General features: G+C 42.3%; 2 protein-coding genes across 2 annotated transcripts in view; one reads left to right on the top strand and one right to left on the bottom strand.

The window, feature by feature from the left end:
- Window positions 1–800: 800 nt before the first annotated feature.
- Window positions 801–18,306, bottom strand: ift81 (intraflagellar transport 81 homolog). Its single transcript, XM_026186525.2, has 18 exons — window positions 17,889–18,306; window positions 17,644–17,747; window positions 16,315–16,495; window positions 16,139–16,228; window positions 14,775–14,840; window positions 14,363–14,473; window positions 12,947–13,031; window positions 12,308–12,471; window positions 12,135–12,230; window positions 11,176–11,322; window positions 6,202–6,351; window positions 5,041–5,169; window positions 3,519–3,608; window positions 2,768–2,854; window positions 2,557–2,628; window positions 2,280–2,365; window positions 2,022–2,067; window positions 801–1,484 (listed from the first exon to the last, which is right to left on the bottom strand). Exons 1-18 carry the CDS (start codon window positions 18,030–18,032, stop codon window positions 1,302–1,304), a joined length of 2,031 nt encoding a protein of 676 aa, XP_026042310.1. The 5' UTR covers window positions 18,033–18,306; the 3' UTR covers window positions 801–1,301.
- Window positions 18,307–18,847: 541 nt separating this feature from the next.
- Window positions 18,848–26,332, top strand: part of LOC113033125 (breakpoint cluster region protein) — a 30,705-nt gene continuing 23,220 nt past the window's right edge. Inside the window, exon 1 of the mRNA XM_026186523.2 lies at window positions 18,848–20,949. Coding sequence (XP_026042308.2) covers window positions 19,611–20,949 — 1,339 coding nt within the window. The 5' untranslated portion in view covers window positions 18,848–19,610. The remainder of the gene's footprint in view (window positions 20,950–26,332) is intronic.

Here is a 26,332-nt window from a genome sequence, read left to right as displayed (position 1 = left end):
CAAATGTGCTTATACAGCTTTATAGGCAGCTTCATGCAGACAGAATGAAGGCATCCAAATACAAAAAGTCCATTGCTCGTTTAATGTATCACCGCTTTAATTAGGGGGGGGGGAATTGAGATGGTCTTAGAAAGTTGGAACATTTATTTACACCAGCTAGTAGCAGAGACATACCAATACCACAAAAAGATAAGGTTTAAAGTGAAAGGTGTTTGCAAAACAAAGGTCCAATTTTCTGTAAAGGTGTAAAAGGATCCCCCGCCCTCCTCTGGGGTCTTCAGAGGGTAGTGCTGTCAGATGTTTTACAGGACTGGCGTGCATCATCTGTTAATGTCTTAATAAGGTCCCAAGAAGCACAAGGTGTTGTAACAACAATAACATGGCACCAGCCAGCTGGACATCAAGCAGCCTTTTACAAAGCACACTTGATCCGTTTGGCACAAGGGCCACTAACATTGGCTGTCAACAGCAGATTAAGTTCCTGTGGGAGAGGGGGAGGTCGAGACCCTGAAACATCCATGAAGACATTTGCTGGGAATGACGTGTCACACTGAAAAGTCAGTGGGCAGACGTGTGTGTCGTGTTACCTGCTAAAAAAGATATGAATCTTCATCATCCAAATAAAAGTTTTTGCTTTCAGATATGATGCAAAATTGATTCATGGTGAAAAAACAAAACAGAACAAATGAAGGCAATGAACAGGACAGACCAACTGCTCTTTTAAACTCCAACAGTCTACATAGCTTTCCTAATTTACATTCATATATTTTTCTCTGTCACAATGAAAACATGAGTCAAAATCATTATTAAATATATTTAATAGAAAAAACACAGGAAATATGAACAACCATATTGAAAAAAAGGATCCATTACAGTATTCCACAAGCAGAATATTTTGACTGTTTCAATGCAGTGGGGGCTCCCAGTGAATTCCAAAACTGGAATCTCAACCCATGCTCAAGGTCATGGTTGGCAGTGCCAATAATAGTTGACTGTGGCCACATCCCAAGAGCACCACTTTGTATCCTGTTATCTTTGGACACTCTGATTGAAAGGAGTCTCCTGTGGGCCACAGAAAGTGAAAACCCCTGTGCCGCTGCACGTGTTCTTTAAGTTGGAGATTCAAAAGCATCTTAAACCACGCCACCTCTTTAGGTTAGTGGTCTGGTTCCAAGTGAAACAACAGCTGAGTATAAAGAGAAGAGATATATGAGGAAAATTAAGCCTGTGACAGAACGATGACAGAAACTCTGTTAAGCTGAACTCAGTGGAATCACAGCCCATCATTCCTAGATGACTCCTCACAGCACCAGCCTGTCCTCCCCTCCCTCCTGGATGATCTGACCGATAGACTCCCGGTTCTTTGCCCTTATAAAGCACTGCCTCTTGCACTCCATCAGCTGCTCTAGGTCACGCCACATCTTCACCTGCTCCATGTTGGCGCTGTGGCTCTCCCTCACCGTCTTCTGTTCCTCTCGCAACTTCTGGAGACCACACGTGAAAAGAGATATTGGTGAAAAATACCCAGCGCAGACTCCGTTTGCTCAAAATTAAATGAACCCCAACATGATCACATTTGTGCCAACCTGGTGCAAACAAAAGTATGTTAAATCTGTCTCATTATGACATTCTACTGTCCTCTGTAGACCTAAGATAAAAACAACTGGCATTTATTCAAAGACAGAATTCAGATTTGATGCCATATATGTTAATATAACCTCAACTCTGCAAACTAGATGCATATTTATGGCATTTCTAGAGAATTCTATAAAGAATTTGCTTGCACTTTTATAGAGTAATACATATAATTTATTGTTTGGTTTTGTGTCCTGATGTGAATGTTCAGGTGTATTCCTTACTATGCATTACGGTACTTTACTTCCAAAGCAAACTCTGTGAAACCACCTTGGCTAACCTGTGTGTCCTCAGATCTTGTTCTTGACAGAATAAAGGAATATTTCCAAGTATTGACCAGTCCTAGAATCTGCTGGGTCAACACTCGCTCAGCACACTTTTCTCACCTTGCCAAGTAACTCCTGTTCGGAAATATTCTTCATGTACACTTCCCTACAGTGAACAAGAGGAAGATTAGTAACATGTGTGCAACAGCCATTTCTCAAGCTGATTTCACCCCATGTATTAAAAATAAAGGTGTGTCATCACAACAGCAAGGAAACAGTGGCAGTAGATTAACTGGCTTTAGTGTAACGAGAGCCTGCTGAAATAAAAAAGGCCATTCATCTCGCAAGCAGCTGGCTGGCCTGGCTCAGCAGGCTCACCTCATGGCTTTCTTCTTCTCTTGCGGATCAGGAGACACGTAGGCCTTCATCTCCTCAGCTGCCCTCTGTATTTGCATCTCAAGGATCTGCCGAGGACAGAGAGGCACAGATCCGAGTTTACAGTTTGTCCCAGTGGGTGCTTGTGGGGGCAGGTGGCTTACAAAATGCTGCAACATTGTATGCACTCATGTTTCTAATTTGGCTTAAAAACAGCGATAACAGTGCACAGTCTCTGGTCCTGCTTTAAGTAACTACTGTATCTTTTCAAAATACTTGCCTGTGACATGGTGTTGATATGATGGTATCGGTTTTCCTTCTGTGCCATCTCATCCCTCAGTGCTTTCACCTCCTGTGATTTAAAGAGAGGATGGGCGTTCTTATATAACCATGCTAAAGATCAAACATGTACTAACACACGGGGAAAAAAAGCACGTAAAATTCACCTAAACTGCTGTGCATATGAAACCCTTGCACTATAATAATTATACCTGCTCCAGTTTTGATCTGTTGCTCTCCAAACCAGCAGCACAGCTTTCATACTGTGCCTTCTTTTCTTCATACTCTTGGCCTAACTCCTATGAAGAATCCGAGCAGGACACACCGGAACAGAAAAGCAAATCCATTACTAGACAGTCAGAACTGAGACAAATGCACTATTATCAACACTCGTGTCCCGCTCACAGCACTGTTTAATGTCAACAAAAGATCCCAGCTGTAGTTTTAGCACTTTAACTTCTTACAGAGTCTATTTATGTCTTCCCGTTGCAGCTCTTCATTAACAGACGTGACCCATTGAGATGTAAGAGCAATTCTGGGCACACATGTAGGAAAATTAAATCCTCTGCTCTAGCTCAGGGATGCAGGATGCTTTCCCATTATACATTGATTTATGGATCATGCAAATTACTCCTAATGGACCTTGTCCATGGTAGCACAATATAAAAGTGAACTTCTACTTGTTCGCAGAAACAGAATTAGGACTCGCCGAAGTTATTTTGGAGCATGAATTACCCACTCTTTCTGAAAGTTATACTCTGTAATGAAAAATCCGTACCAAATTCTTGCCAGGATCCTTTTTCTGACAGGCTGGGTGTTAAACAGGGATGCTGCTTTGTCATGTGAGCTGAAGGCCCTTGTTTCGGTGTGGTCTTTGGCACATCAAACTGTCTTTACAAACACCGTTTGATGTGCCGTGAGGTTTCTTTGAAGTTCTCGTTTAATAATTCAGATGATGCTCACCTGACTCTGCTGTCTCAGTGACCTCAGTTCTTTAATAATTGGTGCTAGCGCAGACTTCTTCTCCACTATCATTGAGTTTAGCTTCTTCACCTTCAAAAAACACAAGATAACGGCACACACTGCATTAACAATAAAAACAAAACACAAAAAAGGAGTCCTACAATAATCACACACACACATGTACTTTTGTATGCATTCACAGACTTAAGAGTAAACAGCAGGTAATACGACTGTGACTAATGATGAAGTTAGACAGCATTGTCAACCAGATCAACATTTGGAGAAAGTGCCTATAGCGTGTGTGTGTAAGTAGGTAAGTATTGATTGAAACATTCCAGATTTCAGTTTTATGGGTTTGAAATGCCATTTTAAAATTTTAGTGTAACAGCGTCCTTTCAGCATGGATCCAGGTATATTTGATATCATCATTAACAAGCAATCTTACAGTCTGCAGAAGTACACACGCTACCGAATTCATAAAAAAGTCACAACTGATGTCCTGGGCTTCCACACAAACGGATGATGATGGAAGTTATGAACTAGTATTCTTGTTGTAACTTCCCATTACTGATAACAATAAAATCAAACTTTCAGCTTTAATTAAATATCCCGAGCATCAACACAGAGGTTATTATTTGCTAACTTGTGCTGAATTTTCACTTGGCTGTAGTTATTTTAGACTTTCATAAACTCCCTAAAGGCCAAACTCCAGGGAAAGTGCAGATAAATAAATGGTGGCTAAATGAATAGTTCAAATCATGGACTGTGTGTGTGCATGCTGGTTCACTGTCCAGCTCAAGACAGGATCATAAATTTCACCCTTTCCCTGCTGTGGGAAAACAAAATGTGGGCGGTAAAAGAAGAAAAAAAAAAGTCTATTACAAATTACAGTGAGCCTGTATCCACAATACAAGGGCCCTAAAACTGAATCAGCTAAATGGGCTTCAATCAATTAAACTGCAACACTGGTGCTTTTCTTTTCAGTGGCATATCATATTCTCCTACACACACAGACACACATTGTTAAAGTTAAAGTTATGCTTTAACTGACAACACTGGAGACAATCATGTCATTTAAGTTCACTTTATCATCAATGCTAACAGTATTTGTTGGCACATGTGCAATAAGCCTTTTACGCCTATGGTAGACACTGCATGCTTATCGGGGTTCTGTCTGTAACTGTGTTGGCTACGTCCGAATGAAGATGTGAAGAACATTAAATTGGACATGCTCTGCTTTTCCTTATTTTCTGTCATAAATACAATGTTCCAATAGTGATTGCTCATACGCTCTTAGCAAGATGGCTAAAAGTTCAAATAATGAGGTACAAGTAACCCATGTCAATCAAAAGCTCAGAGTGCAGACTGCTTTAAACACTCAGTTGTTTCTTCTCCTGGCTTTATATGAACTCACTGAGAACAGACTAAATAATCGATAATCAGTATGTATCTATAGTAACTACTAAGCCTACAGTAAGTCAAATAGCACTTCAGATTAAAAAAACCCAAAAAGTATAGTCACCATTTCAGACATGTCATCCAGAGTGCGGCCCTTCTTCTCATCTAGCTCACTCTTGATGGCAGAAACCCTCTCCAGCTCTTCCTGAGTATCACTGTAGCCAGAGATACCCTTCTCAGCCTCCACGGCTTGCTTTAAAACACAGCACAAATTGTCAGATATTGTTTTTTAATGATTAGGAATATTGTCTTTGATTTCAGACATACCACCTAAATTCCCCAATAATTGGGATTCTGCATAAAATGCAAATTAATACAGAACGCAGCAATCTGAAAATCTCATAAACCCATATTTTATTCACAATACAACCAAGAAAACATACCAGCTGTTTAAACTGAAACATTTCACCATTTCAGGAACCAATCGTGTTACTGTCAACAGGTCAATAAATGATTGGGTATAAAAAGAGCATCAAATTGAAAAAAGGCTAATATATTTCTTAAAATGTTCTCACATTAAACATTTGATAGGTTTTAATACTCCATTTTGAATAAAATGTGGGTTTATGAGATTTGCAAGCCACTGCATTCTGTTTTCATTTACAATTTATACATTTCATGGAATTGGGGCTGAATATTGCTCCACGTAAAATTAACATTAACAGGGTGTCTGTCATTTGATCTCTGAAATGCATAAGGAGGTATGATGCTTTAAAAAAAACGTCCATTGCTTTATCAAATCCTTGTGTGGGATGCAGACAGAGGAAGAGCAGCAGATGGAACCGTCAGAAATAGTAGCTCAGCCTGCGTCAGAGAGCCCATCAACAAGTCAGGTGCTGGGACCACACAAAGGTGTGAAGCCCTTTCTAGGAAACTTCTACCACTTCACTGTTAGCAGAGAGTATGTGAATGGGAGGATCAAGTGAAAACAACACATTTGGACTGACAGTATGACGAAGGGGGAGGAGGTGGGGCGGTTATTGTATGAATATGACAGTTCAGAGAGGAGAGCAGGAGCAGTTAGGAAGATTTCTCTGGTCCAGGTCCAAATACTAAATATTAAATTATTACTGAAGGGTGTCTTTAATGAGACTTCCCTCACAATAGCATCACAATAGTCTTCACAAAGTAACGTAAAGTTGTGAATCCCAGTCCTTCCTCTGCTTTATTGTAAATAAATGAATGATTCTGCTTCTCTCACATGAAATTCAAAATCAGGAATTACCAGTTTCTGCTGGACAGCATCATGTCTCTGCTTGAGAATCTCCTCTGTGCGCTGCACGACTCCATAATCTGCTTTCAGCTCAGCGATTTCCTGGCGTTTCTTCTTGTATACTGTTCCCTTGCTGCGGAGTTTCGCCACTAATCGTTTCATCTTAGAAGAACAATGAAACAGAATTCGGCATTAGTCACAAATGCGAAGGAACACATTATGGACATGCCTGTAAGTCCTGGATAAACACATTTTGGGCAGATTGTTATTGCTTTTGGGTTTTTTGGTGGTGCAGTAATTAATACTGGAATTAAAACCAGCTGACAGATTGCATTATTGCGTTATTTGCGTGTTCTCCTAGTGGCTGCATGGGTTCTCTCCAGGTACTCCGGCCTACTCCCACAGTCCAAAGACATGCTTGTTTGTTTAATTAGTGAATCTGAATTAGCTGTAGCTGTGAACAAGATCATTTAGGCTACGTTCACACTGCAGGCGAAAGCGCATCAAATCCGATTTTTTTGACCCTATGCGACACATATCCGATCATGGTATGACAGTGTGAACGGCACAAATCCGATATTTTCAAATCCGATCTGGGTCACTTTCGTATGTGGTACTGAATCCGATACATATCCGATGTTTCAGAAAGCGACTGCTGTTTGAACGGTCAAGTCGCATTAAATCCATTTTTTACGTCACTGACAGACGCCAATTATCAGCACAGGAGAAGATAAGAACACTTTTATTTGTAGTGCGAACGAGCAGACAAAAAAAAAAAAATCGGATTTGATCAAAAAATCGGATTTGAGCATTAAGACCTGCAGTGTGAACGTAGCCTTAGTGTTACTCAAAGGTTGCATGAAAATACCCAGCAGCTCTATATTCAATATGTCCACTATGCCTCCTCTACACATGCCCAAACCATCCCCGCCTTACCTCTCTGACTGTCTCCAAACAACTCAACCTGACTGTACCTCTGATGTGTTCATTTCTAGTACTTCCCTCGCTTCCATCAAAGATTTTAGTATCAACTCTGGCACTTACAGCTCTGCCTCCTGTCTTTTTTCCAGTGCCACCATCTGCTAACATTAAATCATAGCAGGTGTCAATGCCGTCTTGTAAACCTTCCCTTTCACTCTCACTGCTATCCTAATGTCAAATGTCACCTCTGATACTCGTCCCCAGCCGCCCTGCCTGCACTCTCCTTCACCTCTCTTGTGAGCTGCTGCTCCCAGATATTTGAAGTCAACTAACTTTACTACCTCTACTTGCTACTTCACCTTTCCACCTGCCTCCCTCTCGAGTACACGTATCCATTCTGTCTTACTACTACCGACTTTTAGTCCTCTTCTCTCTAGATCATACCTCCAGGAAAGAAGACAAATTCCTTGTTTTCTTTCCTCACCAATTCATCTGGTAACTCTTCGCTACTTTTGTTGAGCCAGAGTTCAGGCAGGATTTGAGACAAGCTCAAATCCTGCCTGAACTCTGGCTCAACATTCTTCCTTCTTCAGCTTCCACCATTTAATCTTTGCCTCTGGCTTCACTTGCTTCTTCTTCTTAATGTGATCCTACAGACTCAGATTCTCCCTGGACCCCACCTTGCAGTATCCAAACTCTTTCATATTGTACCTTCTGCATAGAATATAGGCCATCTGCATGCACCTACCTCCACTCATTTACATCACCTCTTAAAGTATGTGAACACCACAGCTTTACCATTTGTCTCTCTGCATTTCTATCCTTAATACCATCCATGCCCAACACCACCTCCTCACCTCTGTCCTTCATCTACGTGTCCACTGAAGTCTCCTCCAAACACCACTCTCTCCCCTCTCTGCCACTTCCTTTCCCTTTTCTACCTAATATTCAATTTGTTGGACACACACACACACACACACACACACACTGACAACATTCATCATCACCCCTTCAATTTCAAGCTTCAAGCTCATCATCCTATCTGATACTCTCTTCACCTCCACAACACTATTCACTTACTCTTCACGCAAGCTCACCCCTGCTCATTTCTCTACATATCTACATTATGGGAGAACAGCTTGAGTATATCTCTAATGCTTCTGACCTTGTTTCCCTGTAAGTAGTCTCCTGCACAATATATCCACCTTCCTTTTTTCCCCATCATGTCAATCAGCTCTCTCCCTCTACCAATCATAATCCCTACATTTCAGGTCCCTATTCACACCCCCACACTCGTGCCTTTCCTTCCCTTACTACCTCCGAACACGCTTCCCCGGCCAACAGTAGCACAGTTTCCACTGGCACACTGCTGGCCAACAGTACTGGAGGTGGTTGTTGTTGACCTGGGACCCGACCAATCCGATATAGAAGTCTCACTCTTGATGACCTGCGTGTTTGATTTGGCAAAGAATTTACGTCACCTGCACTTCCTGATGCAACCCTCCCCATTTATCTAATGTAAATATTGATTATAGGTCCTTCAAAATACCAAGACACATACATTTTGATATTATTGATGGTTCTGTGAAGCACATTAAAACCTGCTGTAACAAAGAAAGTGTAAAGTTGATATGGAAACTGCAATGAAAGAGGCCTAAACACAGTTTATATTTGGAGGCATGGTGTCCGGCACAGCTGTGATACTATGAAAGGCTACAGGAGAAGACAATGGCTTGAGCCAGGGGAGGGAAGGGATTAGAGAACAGCAGCGGCTGCAATGAGGAGGCCTGGAGGCCATGCTATGATCTGAAAGAGTCACCCGATCCTTTGAGATTCACAGCCAGCTATGTGCAGCAAACAGCTTCATCTGACAGAATAACTGCTTTAAGTGGATGCTCACTTACTCCCCACCCCAAATGTCTGCTGGGACACACTGAAACTCCTCCACAATGAAGAGCAGCTATAAATGAACACGGACACAGAAGAACAGCCCCAGAAATCACAGAATGTGCTTCATGCGGATCAATGCGTGTGTGTTTGTGCGCACATTTATTCTTTGTGTATTTTGGAACGTCAAGGGCAGACGTGACCGCAAGAGGAATTAACACAGCAGAATTATACTGCATAGTGTTCCTGACACTGTATCCCCAAAACAACTGCTGTTAAAATGGACGGTGGCTCATTCAGCAGTACACCCACACACATGCAGACCAGTTAACAAAACCCTCAACCGTGCAGCGTATGCTCCAAATAACTGCACGTGGGACAAACAGCAGGAAATCAAAATAAATCCACATTATTTCAAGTTTTTAAAAAAAGCGTTAGTCGGATTTGTGACTGAAGTAAGACTAAATTTAACCAGAGTGACGAGGATGCTGGTTAAAATGGTTTCTTGTTACTTTCCAACCAATGACGAACAGATGTCGTCATCCCCCCTCAGAGAGACCCTGCAGTTGGTGGGCGGCATGTGATGACACGTAATGGTCAGAATGGAAAATACCTCTGGTAAAGTGATCATCTCCACTGCGGCTGATAGCCCGAAACTACAGGAGGAGTCTGATAAGCCGCGTTTGACAAAACATTTTCCATTCACTTCATTCATGTGTCGTCTCAAGGGCCTCTTTGTTTCTACAAACAGCTCTCTAATTTCAGTTAAAGAGTCTCAAATTGATTGTAATACATTGTCATGACTAATGTAAAATATAATAGTGTGCCTCATACTTCACTGTTTCTAACTATATTTTGTGGTGGAGAGTTTGTGTCTATTTTTTGTGTAACCAAACATGTCCATTTGTCACATTTGTTTAAAATAATGATGCAATATAATAACGTATTTTACTATTAATGTAGTTAATAGTTACATACAAACTCACATTTTCCACATCAGCAACTTAATGCATTCCTTTGCCAACACAGTTCATGCAGCTTGTTCTGTGGTTCAAAAGGCTGCCATATAAAATGTGTTCCCTCAGCTGAGAATCTGCATCACTCTAACAGTACGCTCCCAGGAAAAGAATTTGCAAAAGTGCCGCGTTTCCATTTTACATTAAATGGAAACTCTGCTGTGAGGTCTGTTGTGTTTTCATCCTCTTTACCACTAACATAATGTCAATGCAGAGCTGTTCTGGCTTTGGTGCCTTTTGGGGAACAGCCTGGATTTCAACAGGTTTTGGGGCTCATTACTACATGCTTTTACTGGTTGTACTAACAATTTTGGGATGAAAATCACAGTGTACAAAATCTTTTTTTGTTTTTGTTTTTAGGGATCATGGATCCAACTTTGGGCCCAGCAATATTGCTGCGCTGTGCTGGTGTCAGCTTTAGGAAACCATGGAAACTGATTCTAGAAAATTGAGCTCTGATGGTCCCAGCGCAGCTCCCATTCATTAGGATCTCTCTGCTCTTTCAGAGCAGTCACTGTCAGCTCTGTAACTTTAAATTTAGTCTACTGGCCAGCTGAGAAGTGACTGCTCAAGTCTTTTTTGATTCAAGCGCCAGATTTTGTTTAAGTTTATTCTATGTTAAGTTCACTTCAACTGATCGGCATGAGTAAACCATACCACGTGTCTGAAAGGACAAGGAGTACATCTTGTCATGGGATATAAATAGAGAGCAAAGTCTCTATACCCAAAGACTGCTCAAGGTTTTTTTGTCCAGCTGACTTGAATTAGGAGACTGATTACACTAAAGATTAAGAAAAAGGCCAACTTTCAGGAAGTTTGTCCAGTACAATCCTTGTTCTGGACATTCTCTCTTTTGTGTTCTATTTATGACTGTGCATGGGAATGTGGGGGAGAGCAGGGAAAAGGGATAAGTAACATTAGACAGTGAGCCTGTCTGTGTTTGGATAAGAACAAAAATAGCCTCTTGTGTTTTCTGTGGATTGCAAATCTTCTAGCACTTTCTTTGATAAAGCTGGAGATGATAGCGGTGTCCTGTTTCTAAAAACTCATTTTTTGTGGAGCCCCAAAAAAACAAAAAAAACCAACAAAAAAAAACACACACACGCACACACACAAAAATCCCCAGCAAATATTGCAGTGAGTGTGTGAACCGGCAGTGTACCTCATCACCACGAATGACCTCTTCCCCATCTGAGCCTTGTGTCTGGTTTGTCCTCTGCCTCAGCTCCCTCTCTGCCGCAGCCAGCTCCTCCCTTGCTTCCTGAAGCTCCTCTGCCTTTGACTCCTTCCTTCGAGCGATGATGGAGGCCTACAAGGGTCAGGTTATAGACGTATACAAACACGATAAATCCATGGAAAATATGAGAAAATGAAAGAGCTGGAAAAAAAAACAAAAACATTTTTCCTATGACACACACTGAGAACAGAATAAAGATCACTAGTGCTCAGTCGTTGACCTTTCAAATGAAAAATATCTTAACCTATTTAGGAACAGATGGACAAAGGGATGAATGATTGTACAATATACATCTTAAGAATTTGAGTTTTCTGAAATAAACACAGGGTCACAGTAAGATGTTTTGCATTCAGGCCTATCCTTTGGTCTATTTGCATGTTCTACGCACACTTATGCAAGCTCCATTTGCTCAGCAATCAATCTTTCCTCCAACTCTGTTATGAATATAATTCTGTAGTCCCTTTTGTGGATTCTGAAAGGTCTCTGTTCCATAAACATCCAAAATTTCCAGTTTGTATGGTTTGTGTACTATACTGGTGCAGACATGCCCCTTTTATCATACCACAAATTGCACATCCTGGATTCCTCACCTCGTGGCTCTTACCATAGATGTGAGCAGAAGAAGCAATTAACAAAATGAGACATTGTTCCCTAAGAGCCTCATTTTAAAGTAATTAAATATGATGTTTGGCACAACTGTATCAAAATTTGTTTGGTTATTGCTCGGCTACAACTTTATATTATGATCTCAGAAGTAACAGTGTTCTTAACATGAATTACATTAAGGTTCCTTTTAACCTGTGGGAAAAAAAATGTAGCTGATTAAAGAGTCAAAACTAGACAGAACAATGAAAGATGACTGAAAGAATGAACACAGTCAGCACCTGTTGTCTGTAAAGGGAGAGTTTGTCATCCATGGGGTCATATCTCATCATCCTCTTCTCAATCAGCTGGTTTATCTGAGAATCTGCTTCTTTAATCTGTGAAAGAGGAAATTAAAGGACATTTAGAATCTTGAAGGTACACAAGCATAATACCAAACCCTGGTCCTCCAGACCTTGTCCTCCAGCTCCTGGAGATCAGCCTGGCCCATCGCAGGCTCTGATGCCACCTTCTGCAGGAACTGCACGGTACGCCTCATGCCCTCCAGCTCCTTGGGAAGCTTCTCAGAGACCATGTAGGAGTTGATCTTGATCTCCTCTTCGAGTCGCTTCATTAAGCCTGAAAGAGACCAATCTTTTCTTTAAGCTATTTTAAACCTCTTTCAGGCATTCAGTGCCTAATATCAAAAATATATGGTAAAACAACTATTCTGCCAAAATGTTATTGTAGAAAGACAAGCGCTTATTAAATGTATACTAAACATCAGCAGCCCCATTTAGTGTTCCTAAAAAATTTGTAGCGCTTCTGATTATTGACTTTAATTGTGCAGGTCCATCTCTGTCTGCACCGCAGTCGTTTTAGAAACTGCAAATGTGTAAATCTCTCATTTGGCTAAAGACGCCAACAGCAGATGAGAACAAAAGGCGACAATTTCACCATCAGATAAGCTCTATTAGAGCACTTCAAAGATCAGCATAATCAGAGGGTCTCAGCAGATGAAAGCCCGTTAGCAGAGAGACACCAGCATCACACAGTTGTGACCTTGAATCCACCCATCCAGCTGTATGCATGGAGCAGGGACATGGCTACTCACTCTCTGGATTAGCATCTGCTGCAGCTTGTCGCAAATCCTTCAACTGCTGCTCTGATCTCAGCAGCCTCTGCTCAGCCTGAAACAGCTGAACACACAAAAACAGTCACAGATACAGGCACTGTCAGGAAATCAGAGCACTATTTTCATATGAAATCATCTTCCTGTTTTCTGCATTGATGTGCCAGTTTTCAGTCTATAAAATATCTAGAAACAATGAAAGTGAAAATAAAAAGAAGACTTTAACATGTGTTAGTCAGCCTGAGGCAGCAGTCGTGGATGTGTTTGATACCAATGAGACTGCGCCAACTGTTTGCAATGCTGTATCGCATTTTTTTGCTGTTGTACACTTCTTATGTTAAATGCTAAAATCTGACAAATGCAAAAATAGAAAACTCACTCAGCAAAGTAAGTCCTTCTAGAATCTAGTTTTGTCACCTGGCAGTCACACTGCAAATCCTCTGAGCACCAATTTGGCCAGTTATTTTACAGCATTAAACTACAGACATTAGACTCATTTTATATCATTTGTTGCATGCAGCTCACTGTGTGACCAGTGAAACTCCTCTTTTTTGTCAGTGTACAGAAGACAGAAATCTGTCACCTCAACTAAAAAAAAAGGGCTTAAATTGTAGAAATAATTGTCTAAAATTACAGTAAAATTTCTGGTAGCTCATTGCCCAGAATATGCTGCATTTATAATTACTTGTTAATTCACAGAAAATATCCTTGTTCTGTTTTGTCATTGCCGTTTCTCTATTAGTTAATGACATTGGTGTATTATGAATGGTCATGGGTGAGGGCTACATCAGCAGGAAAAGCTGTAAAACTTACAAACAAGCACAAAATTTATGCCCTCCTTTACAGTGTTCAAAGCCAGCCAGTGGGCCAGACTGGACTCTTTGGTGGGCTGATTCTGTGTGACAACGCTCACTAAACACTAACAAAAATAGTCACAGACAGATAATTATTATAGAATCAACAGCCAAAAGTGATAAAAAGGTGCTTACAAAGGTTGCCCAAAATGGCCCAAGATAAGGTTTCTAAAAGCTTTTTCCCAAGAAATTATATTTCTACAATCATTGTTGTTCTTACAGAATTCCTACACAGATTTCAGTTCAGTTTCTTTCTTGTGATGTATCAGCCAAAACTAAACTGAAATGAAAACAAAAAACTAAAACAAACAATAAAAACTCTGTGAGCAGAAAACTCCACATTAAATCCAAACCCAGATTGTGCCAGACACAGTTTTGTTTTTTTAAACTCCATTGAGCAAGAAAGGAGAAGCAAAAGACAGTGAGAAAAGGCAGTGTGCATAACGGCCCACAAACTTGTTTAACTTGACTGTCATGACTTGCTAAAATATACTGTGATGAACAAAAGCGCTGATAAATGACACAAGTAATCCCAAGTATTTACCTGATTCTTTTGCTCTTGCTTCTGTTGAGTCAGTGCCTCCTCCCTCTCCTTCTCCACCCGCAGCTGCCTGGCCTGCTCCAGCATCCGCTGATGGTTAGACACCGACTCCACCTAGTGGAAAGAAAACACCATTCAGTGCTGCGGCAGTCATCGGAGGGTCAGCAAAAATAACTGCGGCCCTCTGACAGAGTCAGGTTTCACCTTTTAACAGGGCCTGTAAGTAAGGCCTAGAAATTCAGCACCTCATTACTTCTAGCCTTGTTAAGCAGCCTTGCAGCCTGTCACATCCCTGTCAGGTTTATTAGAGGAGCTGATAATATATGTTTGAGGTCATGTTTTCATTCCACAGTCAATTCTAAAGCCTTCCAAGCATTGCAGGAGTGCCGCAGCCTCCCAGAGCAGTCTGCCTTACCCTCTTCTTCAGCCTCTCCACACGTTTGATGAGCTGGTCTTTCTCTTCCTCCATGGCACTAATGTCCTGTTATTGCAGAAAAGATGAATTAATGTCATGAATGTCAGTTAAGCTTATGAAAAAGTTCTACTGTCATTTATTACACAACAAATATAAATTGAAATCAATATGTGAGTTTCATACTGACGAAAGATTATAATCAGTAACTTCTAACAAGCAGTGTAGTAGTAGTAGTAAAGAGTAGTAAAAAGTAGTAAAGAGTAAAGCGCGACTACAGTGTGAAAAAGTGTTTGCACCCTTCCTGATTTTCTAGTGTTTTGCATAATTATCACACTTACATGTTTCAGGTCAAACACATTTTAACATTAGACAAAAATAACCAGAATAAATAGAAAATGCAGTTTTTAAAGGATGATTTCATTGATTAAGGGAGAAAAGTTTTTCAGACCTACCTGGTCCTGTGTGGAAAACTAATTACCGCTCATGTTAAATCAAGAATTAACTCTGATAAACGACATTTTTGGAAAACAGAACCGGTGTGATGGCTGGAGCAGGCACAAATATCTTAAAAAACAACACAAAAGGAACACCCTAACCCTAACCCCAAAAAGAAAAAAGGCTGATGTCACATTTAAAAATAATAATAATTAAAAAAAAAAAAAAGTACATTATGCCAACAGTAAAACCTGGAGGTGGTATTGTGATGGTTTGGGATGTTTTGCTGCCTCTGAACCTGGAAGTCTCGCAGTAGTAAATGGAAGCATGAATTCTGCCATCTACCAAAGCATCACAAAGGAGAATGACGGCCATTTGTTCGTGACCTCAAGCTGAAGTGCTCTTGGATTTGCAGGAGGACAATAATCCAAATCACACCAGCAAGTCCACCTCTGAATGGCTTAAGAAAAAATAATAATAACTTTGAAGCGGCTTAGTCAAAGACCTGACCTGAACCCAATTGAGATGCCTTGAAAAGGAAGTTCATGGTCAAAAACCCACCAGTTTCGCTGTGTTACAACAATTCTGCAAAGATGAGTGGGCCAAAATTCCTCCACAGCGCTGCAGACTCACTGCCAGTTGTCGCAAACACTTGATTGCAGTTGTTGCTGCCAAGGGTGGCCCAACCAGTTATTAGGCTTAGGGGGAATAGCTTTTTCACACAGGGCCATCCAGGTTTGGATTTTTTCCCCCTTAATAATAAACACCTTCATTTAGAAACTGCATTTTGCATTTACGTGTGTTATCTTTGTCTAATACTTAAATTTATTTGATGATCTGAAATATTTAAGTGTGACAAACATACAAAAAAAAAAGAAAAAAAAATCAGGAAGGTAGCAAACACTTTTTCACACCACTGTATTTGTTACCCTTCTTATTTCTGCTGTGGAGAAGCCTGAAGTCCTCAGCTGCTCACACTCCTTATGATAAGTCTTAAATCCTTCCACCAGCTCTTCATACTGTCAACACACATTATTTACCTTTTTATTAAAATAGCAGTTCCAGTAATCCAGGAGGTGTATGTATCTTTAATATGCTGACAAACCTGGTGATAAGTGTCATTGATGATATCATCCTGCAGAAAATCTGCAGGCACCTCGAGCTTAACAAGAAAACGAGCCAAGTAAGTCCTCTTCTTCAGCTCAGGGACTCTCTGCAGCAGCCAGTGGAGGATTGGGTGAATCACAGGTTTGCTGCCAGTCACCAGACCCTGTCTGAAGCTGCTTCTGCAGGGAGGGATGAAGGAGGAGAGCTGATTCAAACTGCAGAAGGTGAATGGTAAAACATGGAAGATCCACTGCTGCGTTTCACTGGTAGTGAGGTGATTACAAGATTTAAGGTACTTTATTTATGTGAATTCACTGTAAACAGTGAAAACTAAGGAAAAGGTGAAAAAAATGAGAGCTCTATGAATGATGTGCATGTTGAGTTTAATTTTATCAATTAATTTAATTTGATTTATACAGTGCTAGTTCACAGCAACCATCATTTTATGGTGTTTTGTACCATAAGCTAACAACCCTACGATATTAAAGAGAAAAACAGAACAGCCCCACAGTCCTCTGTGAGCAAGCACTTAGTGACAGCAAGAAGAAAGAACTCCCTTTTAACAGGAAAGGATCTCTGGCAGAACCAGGCTAAGTGAGGTCAGCAATGTGCCAGAACTGGCTGAAGGGTGAGTGGAAACAAAATAAAGAGTATAGAGAAACAAGGGCAAAATACAAACAATTGGTCTTTTATACTTTAAGATTTTTCACAGGGCCCATTTATCAAAAGCCAAAACATCCTGTGTTTACACATTTTTGAATTGTCATTGTGGGCCATATGCCCAGTACATATGGGCATGTCCCAGTCTTGAAAGGTATTGGAGGAACATACTTCAAACCCTGTCTGCAATTCTTGAACACTTCTTCTGGCCAGACAGAGTCCACTCTCAATGGCTGAGAGACCTTATGTCCTGTTTAAGCCTGGAAAAGATCAGTTACTCACTTAGCAATACCAACAAAACGTTCCACCAGAGGTGGGGACCCTTCCTGAAATTATTTGCAAGAGACACTTGAATAGTGGAAAGAGATGAAAGAGATGCTCAGTGCACCGTGATGGTTCAGGATCACCTGATTCAGCCGTGACTATACAAGCTTTAGCAATAAATAAAATTTGAAGCCTAATCTACAAAGTCAAGAAGGTGTCCGTCTCCCAGAATTACCCTGAAACTATTTTATGTTATAGATGTTGAATTAAAAAAAAAAAAAAAACTAACTAACAAAACACTTTGAGTGAAACAAGAAATAGCGTACAACGACAATTTGACAACATTATAAACATCAGAATTAGATAAGGGGAAATTTAGCTGAAAGTGCCTGCATATACTTACACGTCAGAGAGGTTACCAGGAGGTTTGTATTTCAGCATCCCCAACAGAGCACATATTCTCTTCACAGTCTGTTCAGGCATTTCTTCACGGATGTCTATGGCTTGCTATAATAATAAACATCAGTGAGAGTCTCACGTTATTTCTATGAACACCACACATAATCACTCGGTGTTAACCCTGAAACAAGTGTAATGAACTTTAGCGTCTAGTGTTGGTAAAGATTTCTGATAAAAGTATCGGTTCACCTTTGGGTCGATTTCAGCCAGAACATCGTTCAAAATCTGCAACAGCTGCATCGGTTCAAGTGAGTCAAACGTGATGAGATTGAAGTTCTTCTTGAATGGTTCCCTGTTCAGCTGTTCGACGATGAATTTCAACTGTTCGCTCATCTTGGAAAAGTGTGATTTGATGCACTTAGTGGCTCTTCTTTGCTTGATTAGCCAGCTAACGCTAACGTAACTACGCTTTCTGTCGTCGACTAAGATAGCTTAGCTCGCAAACCCGTAAAATAATTATTTAAAATCTTGCTGGTTGCGCTGGGAAGTCACTATTCAGAAATTATAACAACAATTGCAAAATCGTCTTACACAAGTTTTAAGCAGCTAGTTAATTAGCAGAAGGAAAGGCAACGGTTACTGTGGAAACCATAAAGACGGCGTCACTGATTGGTTGCTAACCGGAAGTCGCTCTTACGGTCCGTCCGTTCAAGAGTTGTGTTCAGCTAATCCAAAATATAGTTTTGGTTCAACTGACAAAACAGTGGCGGTATAAAAGTATTCTACAATCACTGGTCAGAGGAGTAAATGAAGAAAGCCTCAGTCTAGTGTCATTCACGATCGAAATATATGAGCGCAATGCCATATATAAACCCTTTGCCTGAGGTGAACATATCAAATAAGTTCAATTCTCCAAGCTAAAGTGAATAAAAACGCAATTTTCTTGAATATGTAGTGAGCATCAAGCTTAAAATTTAATTCCCGTGAGAATAGGAAGTGTGGTACGGACAGAATAACCGTAACTGCAACACAATGTTTAGACAGTCCTAAAATTTGAATAATCTGTCCGGTGTGTACTTGAACGCACCAACTCAAACATTTGAGCCGCCAGGAGGCGACATTTTCACATGTTAACTGTATTTCAGTTCTCTACACGCTGAACTTTGGTCGGATTAGCCCTAGTTTTCAGAACGTAACTGAAAGGACAAGTGTGCGGTGTTGCAAAATATCACGCCAGGAGCTGGGTGGGAAAGAAGGAAAGATTAGTGTGTTTCTCAAAAAGAGGTCAGGCTGTATTTGCGCTTACAACAAAGTTTTGTGAACCTCGTTTTTTCTTCATCTATCAGAGATTCTGCACACACAACATCACAAAATCCTCACCATGTGGGACAGGCAGGGTTTCTTACTTTGAAAGTGTCAGTTTGTCTCCTTTTATAAGACCACATATTTCGCAATAGCTGTGCTGTCATGCTAGTTTTCATTTCCTGGTGGATTACTATTTTTCAGCTGTAACCGTCTGTACCTGGAGACAGTTTGGGGTTAAGAAGAAGCAGTTCAGAAAACCAGCAGTGTTCATTTTGATGTGTTTGCGGTTTAAATCACATCTCTGACTTAGCCCCGCCTCTCTCAGCTGCGACTGACAGAGGCAAAACACCAGAGAGCTGCAGGACTCAGTCTGACACCAAGCACAGAGGAAGGGAGACGATCTCCAGAGAACAGCGCAAGAAGGAGATCAAGTTGGAGAAAAGGATAACCTCGCATTTTGTTGGACTTTGTTAAACGGAGAAAAGCGGATTTGATTCTTATGATTGTGAGTAAAGACTGTAAAGTATGTTTTATTTCCCTTTTAAGTGGATTACTCTGAGAAACACCTTGAACTCGTAGCACGATGGAAGCTGTTGGAAAGAGTCAAGTTGAGCTTTGGAAATGCTTCTGCTGGTAGCTTATTGAACAGTTTGTGTCAGAGTAATAATGGTTGAGCCAGCTGGGTTTGTGGAAGCATGGAGAGCGCAGTTCCCTGAGTCTGATCCCCCTAGCATGGAGCTCAACTCACTGGGGGACATTGAGCAGGAGTTGGACAAATGCAAGTCATCCATCAAACACCTGGAGAAGGAAGTAAACAAGGAGCGCTTTCGCATGATCTACCTGCAGACTCTGCTCGCAAAGGAGAGGAAGTCTTACGATGGGAAGAGATGGGGGTTTAAAAGGATGGCAGAGACAAATGATGAAGACAGCCAGAGGTCCAGCATAGATGAGGCAGGAGCAGAGGAGCAGCAGCACAAGTACAGGGGGCCTGGTAAGACAGTCAAGTGCAAACCTCATGCAGACATTGAGATGGATTGTGCCCCTGACAGCAAACAGAAGGGTGGGGTGTCACCTGTCCGCCAAGACTCTGAGCTTCCTGATTTCCCAGTGGGTCCGGGCTCGGTGGCAGCTCTTAGATCCAACTTTGAGCGCATCAGGAGGGCAAACTCCCACACAGCGGGAGATTGCAAGGGGCTGTCAGTGACAGGAGGCCAAGAGAAACCCTTCTACGTAAACATGGAGTATCATCAAGAGCGAGGGCTGGTCAGAGTCAACGACAGGGAGGTTTCAGACAAGATCAGCAGCCTGGGCTGTCAAGCCATGCAGATGGAGCGAAAGAGGTCCCTGCATTCACTCCCAGGGAACCTGTCAGCCGCCACGGGGGATATCAGCAAGGCCGTTCAGAGAGGCAGATCCACCGAGGGGAACTGCAGCTACAACGGGTCATATGAAGACTCGGAGGTCAGCCCACACCCCCTAAAAGAAGGCGAGGGGCGCTACTCTATGGGGAAATCTGAGCAGCAGCCGGTGGAGTGCCACGCTTACACCAGCGTGTACGTTGGGGGGATGATGGGTGATGGGGATATGCGAGTCATCCATATCAGGGACCACGGCACAGATGAGGACACGCACCTCACCTGGCCGAGGCGCTCCTACTCTCCAGGGAGCTTCGACGACGTGGGAGGAGGCTACACGCCGGACTGCAGCTCCAACGAGAACCTGACCTCCAGCGAAGAGGACTTCTCCTCAAGCCAGTCCAGCCAGGTGTCTCCCAGCCCCACCACCTATCAGATGTACAGGGAGAAAAGCCGTTCACCCTCCCAGCAGTCCTTCGACAGCAGCAGCCCGCCCACACCTCTGTCTCAGATTCGCCTGAAGCAGCAGGGAATGATTTCTGACACCTGCATCACTGGACTCCGCAAGGCGAGCCACATCTGGCCCAGTGATGGAGACTCCACCACGTCCAGCAGGACCTCTCATGACAACAGCATTCAAGGAGATCTAGGTAGGTCTCTAATACACAAATGTGGATGTGATCTGACACTTAAATTGAGTCTGGTGCATGAAGATGATACACATCCAAAGCCCGCTCTAATCCCTCTCTGAAACATGTCTGTCTGCCCTTGGTGGCCCAGATCCCGAATTAGTCAGTGATGTGTAAAATGCACCTGTAATCACTCAAATAAAGTCTCAACATTCTGTGCCTGATACACTAAATCCGTCCTAAAACGTTTCCATAACCCAGAGGACTTTTCAACAGCCTTACTTATCTTTTGCGATAAAAGTTGCCTTAAAAAAGGAGGCTAGGTTTAATGAAGATTCATCTTCTTTTGTTAGGAGAGCTTTATTTCCTCCTCCTCACAAGCCTCATCCGTACTGGTTGGCTCTGTTAGGCTCGATCATCAGCTGCCATCAGGCTGTTTGTGAGCAAACTGTGGCCTTAGTGTGCATATCCCGAACAGCAGAACCTTTGCACTTCTTTGAGCAGGGCTTTCTTTACCCTTTTGTAAGCAGGCTTGCCCTCTCCTTTTCACCCCTCTCTGCTCTTTGCCCCACTGAGTGCTGCAGTACTCTCGCAGAGATGCTCTGGCTGAGACAGCATCTGCCCCCCGGGGCTTCCCGGTCGCTCAGCCCTATCCACCCTGAGTGTTTTTGTGTCAGCGCGCATCAACGTTGTTGTCCTTAGTGTGGTGTAATTAACTTAAAGGGGTTTGTCTAGCGTGATAAATTTAGGGCGGTTCTTTGTTACGGGTGGTGGGTTGGAAAAAAGCGCTGACAACTCGCTCAACGAGGAGGATCGAGGGGGCTTTAAGTGTGTCATGTGGCTTCCACTCAAAACACCCGCCATCGGTGTTTCCTGTTGTTATGCTCCAGCATAATAGGAGAATCACTCACTGAGCAGCAGTATTGACATGTTAACAATATAACATTGTTAGGAGGGATAAGGAGAGTGGTTGGATTAACTTGGTAATACCAAGGACAGAAGGGCAGGCAGGAGCATTTGTCATAATAAAAGATACACAAGGACACACATCATCGCTGGTTGAGGCCAGATCCTCACCCAAGACTGATTGGGAAGCAGAGTGCTTGTTGGAAGATTGGAGCTAGAAAACTGTGTGTCTCTACCCCCCCAAAAAAGAAGCATTATCCACTCAGGGTCAGATTAAGCAGATGAGCAGAGTAGTGTGTTTTTGTTACATAAGGTGATTCGGTCTAAAGCTCTTTGACAAAAAGCATGTGACAAGTGAGCAGATCGCCTGTGATATAATCAGCATGAAGTGAGAGCCAGCACGCTGCTCGGATGACTGAAATGCATAAATCCATTCGATCTGGGTCTGCATCATTCCACGGTCGTGCCATGTGTCGCTGAGTCCTGTAAGCATATTGTCAGGATGGCTGCCTCTGGTCATTTTTTAAACTCATCCTGCTACATTTATGTATAAAATTGCAAATCAATACTCATTAAAGCTGCAATAAAGCAACTTAGTATCGCATGATCAACAAGAACAAAAAATAAGTGATGCAGTAGAAACTGATGCAGTAGTGACTGAGGTAGCCTCCAATACCCATAATGCACCTGTAATCATTTTCTTGTTATATCCTTTTTGTCAGATAAAAATGCCCTTGTCATTCAGGGGCTGTGACTGTAGCAGTGTAGGCAGGGGCAAAGTGCATCTTCTCTGCACATCTCACACAATCAGTGTGCCTGCTAGGCCACAGTCACAAAGGGCTAGGGACTGGTTGGTGACTGCCTGGCAACCACTGGTTGCTAGGGAAACATTAGTATTCCCAGACTGGTTGCGAGTTGGTGCTGGAAGTTGCTGTGAAGTCAACTGCTGAGCCCCAGTCAAGCAAACTGCGATGAGCAAATAGCTCCTGTGGATAAAGTGTAAGAGTTGTTGGAGCGTCCAAAAGAAGTTGAGATCAAGCGGCAGCTTTCAGGGCTAAGAAGTGAAGCCAATGAAGACATTTATTAGCAAAATGCTAACTTGTTATAGGTTTCCCTATAAGAAAAAATAAATAGCATAAATGTTATTTTAATTTGGAAATATCATTGGTGTTTTATTTTTGAAATAAATTTTTTTTATTTTTTTTGTCAAGAAGCAGTTAAGCTCCATTTAGCCCTGTACCTCTGTAGATAACCCTAGCTAACCAAGCTAGCTAGCCTACACTGCTAATTTGGCATTCCACTTTATCATCCAAATATGAAAAATTAAACAAGATGTGATGGCCAAAATACTATATCTGAAGCTTTAAAACAGTAGTCCACAAACGAGTGACGGCAAAGTGGCTGCTTCCATCTTTTCTTTACAGTCTGTGTTCAAGGCTCACTACTAGTTTTTCCAGGTACCTCCAAATGTTGCTCCTTTCCCTACTGTGTAGGTGTCACACGGAGTCAGCACACAGCTCTTGTCACAGGCCTAAACAGCAATGTTATTGTGGTTAATTAAAAAAACTCAAACTAGGTGTAAGAAATCTCTGAAACTAAACTGAACTGAAAGCAAAAACCTAATTAAATAAAAACTAATTAGCAGTTACAAAGGTTTGGACTTTCTATGCCAAATAGTGCATCCCATGACCAATCAACTGACCTTTTGTGTTTCCCTATTTGATACGTAATGCCTGTTTGACGCTTTGACTACAGAAAGAGTCTGAAGTGCAGCCTTTTTTTTTCTTTTCTTCAGAGGAGACATGTTGCTGACATAATGGCAAACCTGCGTCATGTGGACCTTGCTTTGTGGATTACCAGAAGTCTGGATTTCATGTTGTAATAATTTATTTATTTTTTGCACGTTGTTAAGTTAGTCCTCAAGCAGGGAGCTGGTTTGAGGCCAGCTTTTGCAATAAATTGCTCTTTGTTGTGGTTCTTGACTTTCAGGGAGCTGCTGGAAAGTGTTTTTTCTTGTTGCATTTATCACAAAGCACTGCGGCATTGACTAAAATCTCTTGAAACGACTGAGTAAAGAAGGCTTGTAAAGGCGCTTTATGGTCCAGTTAGCTGCACATTCTGTAACCATTAGACAAACTGCCATATACTGCACATGTTTGGGTGGTGGTAGGGGGGTTTTCTGCACTCTGTCACCATGTCATTTCGCAGGGTCCGTGCTGCTGTTGTGGGAGTGCCGTAGTGGCAGTCCGCCTGCGCCTGGGGAAAAAATGAGTGACTTACCGTTAGTGACACCTCCGAACTTCTCTAAACAAACGCGTGCTTGTCCTACTGTGTCTCAGCTGTGAGAACTCTGTGAAATGGCCAGTCTAAAATTGATGCATCTCAGGGGACTTTTTCCTATGAATAGAAGAAATAAGTGTTGTCTCCTGGTTTCTGGTTTAACTAGGCCAATTGTCAAGCCTGACTGTGAATAGAGCTGCTGATTAGCTGTGGACCTTTAAGGAGGCCAGCTCTCTTATGGGTTTATTTTGCCATAATTAATTATCATCACAACGCTGACGTGCCTGTGGCTAAAGAAGAGTCTGGGTGTGTAGACTGTCTCGTGGTTAATGTGTTATAGTGAGAGGGCGTAAAAGAAAAAGGTCAGCCAAAAGGGAAAATGATAATCTCCCATTAGTTTAATCGTGATCCTCTCTGCAAAAACCAGGAGATTGTCTTTTAGGATGCTTTTAGCCCGAGCCTGCCTCAGTCAGGACATGGCACCGTTTCTGAGCGTAGATGGGCCTGTCTGCTGTCGCTGTGACATTAATAGAAAGTGTCTATCTGGAAGGTGACTAACGTTCGTCTGATTGCCTCAGACCACCACTTGCTGCCTCAGCAGGAGTCACACCGGTCCTCCGGGTAATTGTGGACTCATAAATATTTGAGGTTCCCCGTGTAAGCCCAGACAGGCCTATCGTTGCACCTACGTATCAACATCTGAAGTTTGGTGGGTAAAGAAGGGGAAGAAGTCAGCCTCTCCCTTTCCTTAAGTAAATGTAAGCCTACAAGAGGAAGTGCTGGCAGCTCTTGAGGGCTGCCAAGTCTGCCTTTGTGTGTGCGTGTATGTGTGCGTGAGCAAGTGAGGCACCTGTTCTTCTGTGCAGTGTACTGGGTAAAGTGGTCAAAAGCTGGCAGGCCATCAGTACACCAGGCCAGGCATCGCCAGCTGCTCTCACAGTAAAAGCCATGAATGACCTTTTGTTTCTGTCAGAAAACTCAACAAAAACATTTGTTTCGAAACTATGCAAGACGGTTCACTTTAGGTTTTCCTCAAGCTCCTCTGTGCAGTTACTAACATACACGCAGAGGAAAGGCTCGGGCCTGTTTACAAGCCTCCTCGGGCTCGGTGATCCTCCCTCGTGCTCAGCCTCAGCCCTGTGCTCCTGCGGCTTCAGCTCTCCTCAAAGGGCCCTCTGTGCTGCTGGCTGGCAGGCCAAGTGTTTATGGAATTTCTCAGCTGTTTGTTGGGGTGTGGGGGGAAGTGGCTAATGAAATGTAATGTGCTAAACGAGTTCACCTCTGTCACAACGGCCTGACCCATGGTGCTTGTGTCAACCTTTCTTTCCTGTAGTAGAACGTTTATTTTAGGCAAAACATTCAGTGGCGAAGTAGAAGAGGCAGCAGTATCAGAACCAAAAACCCTTGTTAATCATGCTCGTGTTTTAAACTTTATACTTCCGGTTAGTAACTTTGAGCTTGAATAACACAAACCTTACTGCAGTTTTCAAAGTGTTGTAACTTCCATGAAACCATCTGAATCTGAGATGATTTGATTCTTTTCTGCCACGCGCCTGCACTCAGGTACAGTTTACCTTAAGGCGAATTCGCTGTAAAAACGTGTGTTGCTAGGCAGAATACTGCTGGCCAGTCACATCAGAGCACATCAGGTGAGGCCCATTCGCTAATATTTAATTCTATTCATACATGCAAATGAATATTTCATTACACCAGGAGGTCACTTTAATTTTTTTCTTGTCACTGCTTACATTTCTGAAAACTCTGCCCGTTATCAGTATGTGATGAAAACTCAGCAGTTATATTTGTGTCTGCTACAAAGCACAAACTTGAAGGTGTCATCCTGTAAAGTCACAATAATTGGCAAATGAAATAAATCCTGCTTCGTGTTAATTATTCCTCGCTGCTGGACTTGAGTTAATCTTTTTGCTCGCCTTTGCACCGTTGTGTGTTTATTTACCCGGGCTGGAACTGTTATCGGGGCTTTTATTTGCTCTGTTATGCGGCACATTACAAGCTGCAGTATGTCCACCCCGAGCTATTTCTACATACGTTGATTAGTAGGTGTGCCGTGTTTGGCGGCCCAGTTCTGACCTACACCGCTCGATGACTGGCACTAATTTTAGGCTGCCCCACAGCAGATCATAGGCGAGTGCTGATGGTCTTCAATGCGTTCCACAGGCCTGTGGTTTAAAGGACCTCCCGGGCCAGCAGGCACTCC

This window comes from Astatotilapia calliptera, chromosome 12 (genome assembly GCF_964374335.1).
Source record: "Astatotilapia calliptera chromosome 12, fAstCal68.1, whole genome shotgun sequence".
Taxonomy (NCBI): domain Eukaryota; kingdom Metazoa; phylum Chordata; class Actinopteri; order Cichliformes; family Cichlidae; genus Astatotilapia; species Astatotilapia calliptera.
Note: the sequence above shows the minus strand (reverse complement) of the source record. Positions and strands in the feature narration are given on the sequence as shown.

Excerpts from the sequence above, each read along its gene's own strand:
- ift81 (XM_026186525.2), bottom strand. The coding sequence starts at position 18,032 with ATGAGCGAACAGTTGAAATTCATCGTCGAACAGCTGAACAGGGAACCA. Across the intron at positions 2,855-3,518 it reads CACTGAGACAGCAGAGTCAG|GAGTTAGGCCAAGAGTATGA; the intron begins GTGAGCATCATC and ends GATTCTTCATAG. Across the intron at positions 2,366-2,556 it reads ATATCAACACCATGTCACAG|ATCCTTGAGATGCAAATACA; the intron begins GCAAGTATTTTG and ends TGTCCTCGGCAG.